Below are 13,810 nucleotides of genomic sequence, written 5' to 3'. Positions count from 1 at the left end.
AGAGACGAGACGACATGGATCCAGCTAGTACAGATATCAGAGTGTCTCTGAGGTAGTCCAGGTGTGTAAAGTACAGAAGTGCAAAACAAAAGTTTAGTTCACAGTTCAGGTGTGTCTGGAATGTAGTGGGAGGGCAGGAAGTGAGTCAAGGAGTCTGATAGCTTGTGGAAAAAAGCTTTTGTGCAGCCTAGTTGATTGGGCTTTAATGCTGCGAGATGGTCTGCCAGATGGCAGCAGTGTGAACAGTCCATGTGAGGGGTGTGTGGAGTCCATTTCAATGCAGGAGGCCTTTCTTGCACAGCCTTTCTTGTGGAAGATGTCCTGCAGTGATGGAAGAGCCGCTCCAATGATGTTGCCAGCTGCTCTGACAGTCCACTGTAGACTTTTCCGGTCAGCAGCGCTGGCACTACTGTACCAAATGTAGATGCAGCTCATCTGGACGCTCTCTATTGTGCCCCTGCAGAACACTGTCAGGGTGGAAGGTGGAAGGCTGACCCGTTTCAGTCGTCTTAAGAAGTGAAGACGCTGCTGAGCTTTTTTGGTGATGGAGGCGGTGTTGGTGGTCCAGGTGAGGTCATCTGAAATGTGGACTCCATTGATGTTGAGCGGTGTGTGAGCAGGACGAGTTCTCCTGAAGTCGACGATCATCTCTTTTGTTTTATCCACATTCATTGACAAGTTGTTCTCACTGCACCAGACCACCAGCTTCTGAACCTCATCTCTGTACGCCAACTCGTCGTTGTGGCTGATGAGCCCCACCACAGTCGTGGAATCTGCAAACTTGATGATGATGATGTTTGAGCTGTGTCTAGCTATGCAGTCATGTGTCAGCAATGTGTACAACAACAGGCTGAGAACACATCCCTCCAAAATAATTCTTGAGGTATTCTCAGTTGTTTCACGTTTATTCCTTTCAATCCCAACAGAACCCACTCTCACAGTATCTGTATTTGAGAACCTTTGCAAAAATGTATCACTGACTAAAGGAAATATTTCAACAATATATTCAATATTAATTGAAACACCAATGACCTTCCCCACTTCCTATATGGAAGCATGGGAAAAAGATTTCAATCTAACATGGTCTTTAGAAGACTGGTCTAAAGCACTGAATATCACCTAATACTGCTGTGCCAGAATTGCCATATAAAGTACTCACCAAAATATAAGAGTGCTATGTGTCCTAACGCCTCCCCACAGTGTTTCAGAGGTTGTGGAGAGATAGGAGACTATAAGCATTCTTGGTGGACCTGTCCGATTGTTGAAAATAGTACAAATAGTGTCCGTAATACTTAAGGTTCCTTTACTGCGATCCCCAGAGTATATTCTATTGAACTACCCTTTCCAAGGTTTAAACAAATCAAATAACTATTTATTACTACAATTATTGGCTGCTGGAAGGTGGGTTATAGCATTAAATTGGATCTTTCCTATGCTCTCAGTAACACAGTTTATATCTAGACTATATCCAAGAAATGCACTACTTAACAGCATTAACTGAAAACAAGAGAGAGAACCATACCATAATATGGCAGCCTTGGGTAGAATTTAAAAAATCTCCCTCCTTCCTGTTATAAATTAGCTAAACTAAATTGCTACCCATTGACCAAGACTACCTTGACCAGAATAAATAAATATGGAAGATACCCACAAGACAATGTAACCAGTTACCAAGGTTTGATATACTGACTTTCAGAGGTAATAGATTAAAAAATTTCATTAGATTGTTATTATTATGATTTGTTCCTTATGTTAAACTGATTATATAACTTTTCAATGTCAACATTGTTACTGACATGTGTATCAATAAAACACATTACTGGAAATGAAATAACAACAAAACGAAAAGTCAAATATAATGTTTGGAAAATATGTTTTGTTGTAAAAACAAATAAACAGATATATGAATAAAAATCTCCCTTGTACAACTTTTTGGAAAAATTGCAATGCCAACTAGATCTACAATCAATAGCTTGTAACCTATTGAGCTAATGATTAGCAAGATGATGCAAGCACCCAGAAATCTATAAAGGCAACAGAAGTGGTCATTCTGAAAACACTGTGTCAGGGAATTCCAAAGTGTGATTCTTTCAATGCAATCCCCAGCACTCTGTTTTAGAGAATAGGAGTCACACAGATACATTTCTTGTGTCTACTCTAATCTTTAAATCAGGCACTTAAGAAGCAAGCCAGGGCTTGATATTAATCACATTCACACCTAACTTAAAAACATCACTAATGTGTCGATAAAGAGCTTTAAGGCAACTTCAGCCAAAAGACATATATCATGGAAACCTTGTTTAAAAACAATGGTATTCAGGATGTTTCCTAGTGTTTTCTCAGTTGGTAGTTCTCAAAATCATACTCAATTTATGGCAGTTGTCTGGATTTATTTGTCAGGTTATTGATGCTAAGAAACATGGCATTCAGGGCTTCCAAGAGACAATAACCTGCCAAGTAAATGCACCTGATTTTGCAGACAACTGCTATACAGGTGAAATGGAGGTGATTTTGAGTGCTTTGTACCTCATCACATGGGCAGCAATACTCTCAGGACACCCCTCCAGAATATTTGTTTTCTTTCAAATTTAGAGAAAATCTTTAAATGGGTCATTCATTACGCATGGGGCAGTACATGCGAGCAACCACATTTATTCTTTATTTTAACATTAAAGCAAATGCATGATTGTTGGTATTTGTTGGCAAGGGCCATAGATTTTAAACATCACTGTAGCATTGTGTATTATGATGGATCTATAGAAAATGGGCAATAATAATAATATTCTGGTAGCATATTGCTATTTATTATTCTGTTGATTTCTAGAGCAGTGGCACTACTATTTAGTCAAAGCTCCAAATACTAGGCATACTACTTACTACTTTGTTTTGCGTACAAAATGACCTTGCTGAACATAAAATTGGGATTGGTCAGGAAGCGTTCATAATACAGACAACAGACCATTTTATAAGCAACTTATGTGTCCATCACATGACAACTGGTATGAAGCAAAAATTCTCAGGCAAAAAATATACCGCATCATAATAGTCGCGCGCATAAAATTGTTAGTCCGTCAAAATTATTCGGACGCCCATTAACGTTAATGCATTTGGACAAAATAGTCGCGCGTATAAAAATTGCAGATTGTGTCAAACTTGATGCGCGTCAAAATTATTTTGACGCCTATTGATTTCAATGCGTTTCACAAATTATCCGTTGTTTACCGAATTTTTCAGCAAAGCAAAACGGCACAGATACCCCGGTCACTAATCACTAAAATAAGAAAACAACTGACACAGAGCAGGAGTAACTAATTGGTTAGGTACTGTAGCTGGAGCCCCCCACTTTCAGCTAACACCCCGCAACCATTCCCTGCTCTCCCTCCACAGCATTGTGACAAGTGGAGGGATTGTGTTGAAAAGATGGGGGGATTGAAGAGTAAAAGCAGAGTGGCCAATAGATTGCAGCCTGCCAGGGAGCTAACATTTTTGACAGATGAACTAGGAGCAGGCAGGTAGATGAGCATAGAATTACCCCCTCCCCCTGTTACACCCTAGACACGTGCCTCTTCTGCCTACCCCTAGTTCTGCACCTGGTGGGAAGCTCCAGTTACAAACCCAGTCAACTGCTCCTGTTCTGGTTTATTTCTGATCATATTTCAAAAAGTTTTTCTTTTTCTTAGCAACATAAGCAATGTTCTTGTTATTTGTGTTCTTTTGTCTGTTTTTCTTTTATTTACCATTGTTCTCTCGGTCACTTGACTAAATTGCTCAGATAAGTGTTTAGTGAAATTTACAGGACAAGGGAAGCTTTTTCCTTTTTCCCATATTTCAGCAGCCAAAGAAACATTTTCAGATTTTTCACCCTTTCCTTATTCCAAAACTATGGCCATCTATGCCAAATCACGAGAGTTTCCACATTTATTTGTAAGCGTTTTGATTTTTGTAGCAACCTCCTAAGCAGCAGTGTGTCTTTCATTTAACCATTTACACTCATTAGAGCAAGATAAGGGTTATTTAAAATCTACCATAAAAGTTTGTGTCTGGGAACGACATTTTAGAACACCTGGGGGCAAATTTAATTATGGTCGAATATCGAGGGTTAATTAACCCTCGATATTCGACTGTCGAAGTTAAATCCTTCGACTTCGAATATCGAAGTTGAAGGATTTAGCGCTATTCGTTCGATCGAACGATTTTTGTTCGACCAAAAAAAGATAGCTAAGCCTATGGGGACCTTCCCCATAGGCTAACATTGACTTCGGTATCTTTTAGGTGGCGAACTAGGGGGTCGAAGTTTTTTTTTTAAAGAGACAGTACTTCGACTATCTAATGGTTGAATAGTCGAACGATTTTTACTTCGAACCGTTCGATTCGAAGTTGTAGTCGAAGGTCGAAAAGACCATTCGAAATTCAAAGTTTTTTTCCTCTATTCCTTCACTGACCTAAGTAAATGGGCCCCCTAATGTTAACTGCCAAACAATTTCTAGATGAAAAATTTCCTGCCTGCTTCAATATGGGAAACAACTGTTGTGTTGAAGAAATAGGCTAAACTTCCTGATGTTTTGGGCAAAGCTGGCGGCATGTATTGAACAAGTTGGAAATGGTATCATGGCTAATAAGGCTATGTAATAAAATGTGTATAAAATACTGTAATTATATAACCTAGGAATTCAGTCCATAACATTAAAGCTAGTGTAAGCAGCCTTAGCAGGTGGTAATGTAATTTATATATGTGTATTACCCCACAGAGAGCAGAACCTCAAATTATGGGTGACTTTTGAAACACTTTCCTTTGTGACCTTACTTTATATTATGAATTATTATTTAAATTCAAATTCAGAAAGCGGAATGACCTAGATATGTCTCTCTATCCATTTTTGTATCGACATTAGAGAGGTGAACTGAGAACATATAAGATATTACATGTATCTAAAAGAGGGTGAAAAAAAGTATCATACCCAAGTGAACCACCTTCAGCTCTGTTGAATAGTAATGGTTTTTCTGGCTTAAATTGTTTGAAATAAGGTCTGAAATTTTATAGCAAGCAGATAAGAGCAGACCAGCCTCTGAGGTTATCGTCTGTCACATTCTATGTTACCCTGTCTCTCCCAAGCAATATTGTAATGAGGAGACAGGCCATTAAAACCTGTGGCAGAGTGTCGCAGGCATAATCTATTTCATCTTAAAAGATACGCTAAAGGACATTTTTCATTACGAAACCCGTTTTGTATTCCAATGTTGCAGTGCAATCCAAAGTGACAGCAGTAAACATGCAGAGAAAACATCACAACGTGCCTTTGTTTCTAAGATATGTTTTAGGTATTACCTAATTACCTGAAACAAAGCACCATAGGATATGATTTTTAATCAGAAAAAAAATTAGTAGGCCCTTATTTAGAAAAAAATGAATTATAAACCCCATAACTCTATATATCCAGATTTATCCCAAAAAAATATGCCAGTCTGTTCTATGTAATGTAGTTACATCTAATTCATCGTTTTAGATATAATTTGACTCGACCTATTATGCTTTATTCGTTTTAGTATCACTGCATACTCGAGTAAATACATTATTTAAACCATATCTATTCACATTTTTATTCATATATTTTTCATGGACACATACAAAATATATGTATCTGTACAGAAGGTCGAGTGTTTTTAAACAGGTCATGGAACCCCGAGGTGACTTCTAATATCCTTATAATTTACAGATGAGGCTACTTTATTTATTATAATACACAGGTTTTAATGAGTCATGTGACAAAAATTACACCACTACTCACCGTTTATAACTAATGACATCAGTACTCACCGTTTATATCATTTACAAGATATTCATATATATATATAATGGCTCAAAAGAATCTAGCACACACAGGACTTATGGAGAAAAAAAAAATGACTGAAGATGAAAATGTATTAAATGTTATCTTTTTTTATTAATTATCAAAAACTCTGTTATGAACTTTTTTGCTGCTATCATCCATTTCAATAGAAAATCTGTTACTTATTAAATCTGTTCATCCGCCCAAATCCCTGTATCTCTGATGGCATTAGCTTTATGAGGTCACTAGGAGATCAGACAGGCAGCGCTTACACATAAGTGTATGTTTTATGTTTTATAGTCAGAGTAGGCAAAAGGCAGCAGCCCATCATGTCCAATCTTTTAACAGTTACCTTTATCATATTTGTATCCCCTCCTGCAATTTGCATAATCATTAGTGTGGTTAACCTTCAGGGGTACACAAACTATACAGGCTTCACCGCTATTAGAGAAAGAGATGTACACAGACATTCATTTAGGAAAATACTTTGCCCCCAGCTGTAATGGAATGGCCACTCTAACAGAATTCAGATATCTGTTAAAATATAAGTATGGTATATTCTTGCACAAACGTATGATTTTATTGCATCTCTCCCTACAAGGTTTTATTTAAGTGTAACACTATTTTGGGCTAGGCAGACTAAACAGGGTTAATATCCAGCTAGTGATTAGAGCATGGGTTATATGTGACTCTAACACTAAAGGCAGGGCCTTCGCTAAGTGGAAGAATAAAGGTGTGGTGTTTTGTGATGGGCGAATTTGTCCTGCTTTGCTTCACTGAAAAATTCACGAATTTCCTGCTAATTTTGGCACGCGACAGTTTTTATGCGCGTGACTATTCTGACAAGCATCCAAATTTTTTTGACGCATCGAATTTTCACTGCATTTTCGCAAATTTACTCGCAGTCAGTGAAATGCGGAAAATCCGCTGCGATTTCTCGCCTGGTGAATTTATTTGCCCATCACTAGTGGTGTAGCATTACTACAACTCTCACAGGCTACTGTGCAATGAAAATAGGAAAGAATGGACGCCAGGAGGTTCTTGCAGTGAAAACAGATGAAAAGTTTATTTGTTCAAGACAAATGAGCCCAGGGTTACTTGCAAAATAAGAGGCACAGGCAGAATATAATCGGCAGACTAGGACTGGTGGGTGAGAGACAGCTGAGGAATGTGCCTCCCCTGAGGATTGAAGTCAAGTAGTATATATAGTGGGGGAAGCTGGTAAGATCCACACTAAAAGAGCAAGTCTTTGCCCAATTTCACCACCCCAGCAATGGTCCAAATTGTGCTGATTTGATTTTTTTGGATCTTAGGGGCATGGAAACCAGTCAGATAATCTTTGACTAATGTATCTAAAATGTAGTTTTTAACTTTGTAATACATTTAAAGGTTTCTGGTTCTATTTTCTGTATATGTTTCTGTATTTTCATAGCCATAGAATTTGTTTTTGAGCACCACATGTCCTGATAAGTCCTGCATAAATAGCTGCAAACGTTCTGGAAAAAATACAAAGGATACTTGGCTGCATATGCAGTTTTCTGTATTGGGCAGTGCACCAGCTGTACATGACAGGCCAAAGAGACATCATTATGGCAATTCTATTTTATTTCAGTATACCTTTTTGGGAATTACAGAGGAATCAAACTAAGAATTATATTAAAGTCATATGAGATACTACTGTGCAGTTTAAATATTACCAATTTTGGTTATATGGTCAAATTACCAAACTACTCTCATCGACTCATATACTCTTTATCATAGATAATTAATTACCTAGGATTCCACTGTCTGCTAAGCGTTAAATGGACACTATGCTACCAACTGGGAAATAAGAAATAAGACACTATAGAGCTTATTAGTGTCTTATTTTAGAGTCTGGAACATACCTGCGCTCTGCACCTTACACTGGATTTTTGCACTTTGCATCCTGCAATTGGTAAATAAGCCCCACTTTTAGTTCTAAAGTAGTAAAACAAACATTCAGCCAGGTATTTTGTGGTTAATTTCTATACCACTCTTATCTTCTCATCTTTTTGGTACTTCTGGGCATCAATTCTATTTTGAAATGAGTATGGTATTCTTTAAAAACAGCATTTCATTCTCAATTAACCCTTATTCTACTGCTTTCAATATTCTTTCACATGTTAACCAAAGCTAATAATTCAAATCAGTAATTTCATTTTTTTCTAATTTGTTACAGAAGGGATACATCTAATGGATTCACTACCTGGATCATATATGATTTGTTATGAAGTTCGATATAGTGCTCACTGCTACTTAATCAACTTGAAAGCAAATGGTTTGTGAAACACTTGAGCATCTAAATGCCATTTCAATGATCAGTGACATGACTACCATACCACAGACCTTGCAAGGGAGATTGGGCGGTCACAGGGTCTTATTATATGGTAACCTCTATTTGCTGGTGCAATCAGGGGGGGTTGGTTGGTAGATGGCTGAGGATGTGAGCGGCTATTACCTTCCCATATAGAGGGGGTTGGGTCTCACTGTCAAAGATACATAACGTTTAAGATATAGGTCTTGGCTTAGGTTAATTGTAGCAGAGCTTGCAGTTTAGATCTTTACCCTTTATGGAAGCTTTATATTCCTATAATTTCTTTTTCAACATTAGTTAAATGAGTATGGCATGTGCTGAACATACTTTCTACCTCTAATTTTCATTGAAAAATATACATGATTTTTGTATTTCTTCATCTCTCATTGTAAAGACTGAAACTGAAAATAAGAATTATTACAACCTTCTTGCCAGTCTACTAAGAAGTCCTTTGTAAAATGAAAAGCTACTTAACTCAAATCCTAACAAAGGCTGAATGGTTTATACATTGGGCTTTTTAGTGCTCCGGTAATTTGCTTTAACAAGTTTCTATAAACCAGGATGGTGGGAGGACTGCTACTTTCAGTTTCAGTCTTTAGTGTAGAAACATGCATATTTCCTTATCAACGTAAATGCAAAAAATATATTAATCACATATGATGTCATTGAACAAGGTGATGTACTACGCCTTTAAGTGTTTTCAAACTTTTTTCAACACACTTTCCACTGACCCATTAAGCTTAAAGTGAAAACTTCCATTATAAGATTGCTAACACTCATAGGATGGAATAGGTATGACAATTGTTTACCTAGAATTTAAAACAAAGAGGCTACCACACAGCTGAAGTGGAGCACACAATCTATTTTGTAAAAACAAATGACTGTTGTGCAGAGACATATTAATATGTAAACATTATTCACTCTGTAATAATATTAATCAAATATTATAAGAGCATCTGGTGGTCATTCCTACGATAAAGTGATTGTACCAGCATTGATATACACAATAGTTTTATCTGAATTACCAGGTAGTAAAATACATAATTGTAGCGTCACGGTTGCTTTAAGTAGCAGCCTGACGACTACAAGACACAGGGCGCAAAATGAGATTGCACTGAGATTGCACTGTGACTTTTCTACACTTTAATTCAGTCAAAATATGGCAGTTCTGTGACCATCACACCTTTACTTTTTCACATAAGTATCAGCAACCTTTTAAATTATAATCCTCCAAGAGATCCATATTTTTAAGTCAAGGTTTGATTTTTACTGCCTTGAGTAAAGTATTTCATATGACAGACTGATAGACACGTGCCTCTAACACCCTTGGCTCCCTAGCAGCTGACACACACGTTAAAGCTACTGCAGCTAATAACAGTGAAAGCTTTAGCTAGTTCTCCTTACACCTGTGCTATTCCCTTTAGCACCCCTCCCCTATCCAGAAAAAACATAATTATACTGTACATTCTGTGCTTATAAGATTGAACAGAGCTGCTTTTAAAAATTACTTTAGCTTCATTAATTTATTTTTTTAATGTCTGAACAACCTATTAACTGTCTTGTTGTCAGCCCTACCCACACACAATAATAAACTAAAACAATGATTCATTAGGCGATATTAAGTAATAACAGAAATTGTTTATTTTTCTGTCAGTTAGATGCCCCCAATTTGAATGCTTTTAATATAATTTATTTGGATCTCTTCTGTGCAAAACTGAACCCTGTCTAGGGGCAGAGGACTTAAACCTGCTGCCACAGTGACAGTGCAACTCTATGTTGTGTCTTTGAGAGCCGACAAAGGAATCTTCTGCCAATAGATACTCTCTTGAGATACTAAATAGCTGGCATTTCCATGGTTAGCAGTTGTATTGTCAGCTTGTTCTTATATAATAGTCTCCAGAAATCTAAACACTACTACAAATCAATCATTGTCTTTCTGCAATGGTTTTTCCATACAAGTGGGCTTTCAGCATAATAGATTTTAAAGAGACAGTGACACTACGGCTACTCTATTTATAATAACATACAGTTCTTGATACAATATAGTTGTTCTTGCTGTACATAATAGTGGACCAACACCTATAAACTAAAATTAATTCTGGCTGATATATACATTGCAGTGTACACACAGTAGCCCAGCATACACCTGCAGACATCTTTGAACCTCAAATGAGGTGAAAACAAATTTTCTAGGCAATAACAGAACTAATCAAAAACAGTGTTTCAGAGTTGTATTACAAAAAAGCTTCTTACGTGTGCATTATATTCAAAGTGTTTTGAAGTCAAATATTCTAAGAATATTTGCTGCCCTTTCCTTAATATGGTGGCATGATGCTTCTATGGTTTGTACTGCAACCTTGCAGCACTGGGGTCCTAGAGTTGAATCCTGACCTGGGCACAATTCGCAAGGAGTTTGCATGTCCTCCCCTTGTCTGCATGGGTTTCATCCACGTACTTTGATTTTCTTTCACATTCCAAAAACAGAGGCCCTTGATAAAAAATGACCATTCTGTGAATATAAGAACCTTAGATTGAGCACTATTCTAATAATGGATAATAAAAATCGCTCATGAGGTGACTATAGCACAAATAGTAGGACAAGGTGACACTCAAGTTAAGTTTCATTCCAAGTCCAATCATGGTGTCAATAAATATGATCACTTTTTTTTTTACACAACTCCAATGTTTTTGCTTTTCTCTAAATAATATTGAATTTTAAACCAACCACCCCTTTAAAACACTCGTGTTAAAATGCTTGCCTATTTTCGCAGGTTTTAAAAGAAGATTTATTAATAAATCTGGGTTGCCAACAAGCCAATAGACAATAGCAACAGACATAAAAGTAAATATTTGAACATGGGAATGTTATATCTAAATTAAGAGGTATGTGCTACATCAATCCTGTAAACAAATGCCCCCCGGGCACATCCAGTAAATGTAAACCTTATATTAATAAAGCCCAATCCTGAAAAGGAATGCCAGCCCTGTGGGTACAAAGGGGTTAACTGGAAGTTCCTATGGCAGGCAAATGGAATACTCATGTCTGTAAATGTAGCAAATTTTCTTTCAGTATGTCATCATGCAGAACAAAGGATTCATACTGAAAACAGCAACTGGATTAATAATTATCACAATAACTATATTTGACATACTTTGTTATACACACTTTTATACTATGCACGTAGATACCATATCCGATTGCTGCTATACACACTTACACAATACGTGTCAAGCATCTGTAGCATAATTAGCGACCAAAAGGTGAGTATTGTTAATCAGTAGGTGTGTGACTGCCACTCTCAGATTTATTGATATCTGTAACATATGTTCATCCCTGCTTAACTAAACAATATCAGGTTTATAGTGTAGACTAAAAAAAAATAGTACAATAATAAGATATGTTTTTTGGAGTGAAATTAAGCAGGCATAATTATATCTGGTTCATACTGTGGTGAGATTATCACATCACTAACAACAATGTCAAATTAAGTAAATATCCCATGAATAAGAACATGTAGTAACAGTAGTAAAATCTATGGGGTTTGTACAACATTATCAGTATCAATATAGTTACCATTCATATAACTAGCACATGATGTGATAAATACACTACAGTCTGAAACTGTACTATATGCCATTCCACAACAGGCTTGTATAACAGTAATCCATGTGATATGACTTGTAAAACATTGATAGGAATGCTTAACCACATGGCCAGGCATGTTAACAATAAGTGTTTTGCTAATCAGATTGATGTTATTACTCATGAATGCAATGTGCTATCATCAAAGTGCGCATGATATGAATGATCCAGTCAGTGCAGCATTATGTACTTACTACAGTGCTATCCCATAATAAAATCCCCATTTATATCCATATAAATATACATATCCAATATTATTATTAACTGCTAGTGTAAGGAATATATATATATATATATATATATATATATATATATATATATATATATACATATATAATTAAAATTATATAGAAAGAGAGAATGAGAGAGACATAGACTGGCATACTGATAGATAATGTCAATTGAGTGCAGACCTACATATCCCATTAGCTGAGATTAACCCTCTAGAGCCCATGCTAGGGTTAAATGGGTTTTCCCTACCTTGCTCTGCAGAGTGCTGCCAGGGGAGTGTGAGGAAGAGCAGGCAGGTGAGGGTGCTGCAGAGCCCCATGCTGTGCGAGGATACCCAGGGATGCTGCTGATGCTGATGCTGATACTGATGCTCCTTGTCTACTGTTTGTGAAGCTCCCAGCCCGGTCTCAGGCTGCTCCATAATAGGAAGATGAGGGAGGGGCCAAAACCGGAGCACTGACCAATTGAAGAGTTGAAGAGGAGGGAGCCAGCACGTGTTGGGAGGAGGTATAGGCTAGAAGGGACACAGCAGTGTACAGTAAGGACCTGCTAAAAATGAAACACCATTCCATATCTCTGTGTCCTCCAGTGTTATGAGTGCAGCACCCTCAGCGTGAGCTATTCCTTAAAACCAACTTATCCTGCTAGGAACTCTGGGGAAGGGCAAATGTGCACCTCTTCCACTATTCCAGGTACTGCTGACACGTATACACCATAACATCAGGGTGCACCCCTTTATACAAAGGTGCCTACAACTCCCAGCATCCCCTCTGGTCCCAATGACAGAGAAAGAAGGGACTGTTGGCGGGAAAATTAAGTCTGGTATAATGCTGCCTACATCTACCTTCATCCCTCTGGTCCAAAGTCTAGTGTAATGTTGCCTACATCTACCTCCATCCTCTCTGGTCCATTTGAGACAGTTACACCAGCAGAAACTGTGCCAAAACAGTTTGAGGATGCAGTCAATGTTAAAAAGGCAGAGGCTTGAAACAGAAAGGGGCAGTTGTGTTTATCAGTGCCTACAACTCCCATCATCCTCTCTTGTTCTGCTCTGAAAGTAACAGCTGTACAGGCAGCAGAGGGCCAGTTTGAGGATGCCACTGACATCAGGAAGGAAGGCATTGCTCGTAGGAAAACCAAGTACTGTCCCTTGCAAGTGCCTACATCTGCCATTATCCATGATCCAGCTGCAGTGACAGTAAACCATAATCTGAGGATGCTATTGGAGCCGTGGAAGGAGAGTTTTGCAGCAGGAAGCTGCAGTTTTCTCATGTATTGCCTACAACTCCCATGATTCATTCTGATGCAACTGAGTTGGTTACAGCTGTTAAAGACTCTGACACCAGGGGTAGAGGGACTGCTAAAAATAAACTGGGTAAAAACAATTCTACCCTTGCAGGTGCTGAAAAGGTGGTGAGAAAAACCCCTCCCAATGACACCCCTAGTGCTTTGTCTCTTCCCCCTAAACAGGGCAACAGGTCTGTCCTTTACCCCCAGGTTATTGTTATTAATGCCAAACAAAATCTAGCTAATGAAGGGGCCCCAAGGGCTTCTGGTAATGTGGCTGATGGCTGTGCTGTAAGATCTGTGGGGGTGAAAGCTGTGGGGTGTATGGCTGTTGCTGTGGAAAGTTCCAATTCTGGTGTTGCCAAGACATCATTTGCACATTTAACATCTGGGAGCAGTCTTTCATTAAGGGGTCCTGAAAACTCCTGTGTCAGTGCACCTACCCAGGGTCCAACTGGTACTACTCGTGGCATTTCTCCTTCTCTG

The 13,810-nt window shown here is 38.0% G+C and overlaps 1 protein-coding gene across 1 annotated transcript in view; it reads right to left on the bottom strand.

The window, feature by feature from the left end:
- The window catches only part of epha10.L (EPH receptor A10 L homeolog), a 64,119-nt gene extending 51,545 nt beyond the window's left edge, over positions 1 to 12,574 (bottom strand). The window contains exon 1 of the mRNA XM_018246715.2: positions 12,287 to 12,574. Coding sequence (XP_018102204.1) covers positions 12,287 to 12,458 — 172 coding nt within the window. The 5' untranslated portion in view covers positions 12,459 to 12,574. The remainder of the gene's footprint in view (positions 1 to 12,286) is intronic.
- Between the last annotated feature and the right edge of the window lie 1,236 nt (positions 12,575 to 13,810).

This window comes from Xenopus laevis, chromosome 2L (genome assembly GCF_017654675.1).
Source record: "Xenopus laevis strain J_2021 chromosome 2L, Xenopus_laevis_v10.1, whole genome shotgun sequence".
NCBI classification, from domain to species: Eukaryota; Metazoa; Chordata; class Amphibia; order Anura; family Pipidae; genus Xenopus; species Xenopus laevis.
The sequence above is the reverse complement of the archived record's forward strand: the minus strand, read 5'-3'. Positions and strand labels throughout refer to the sequence as shown.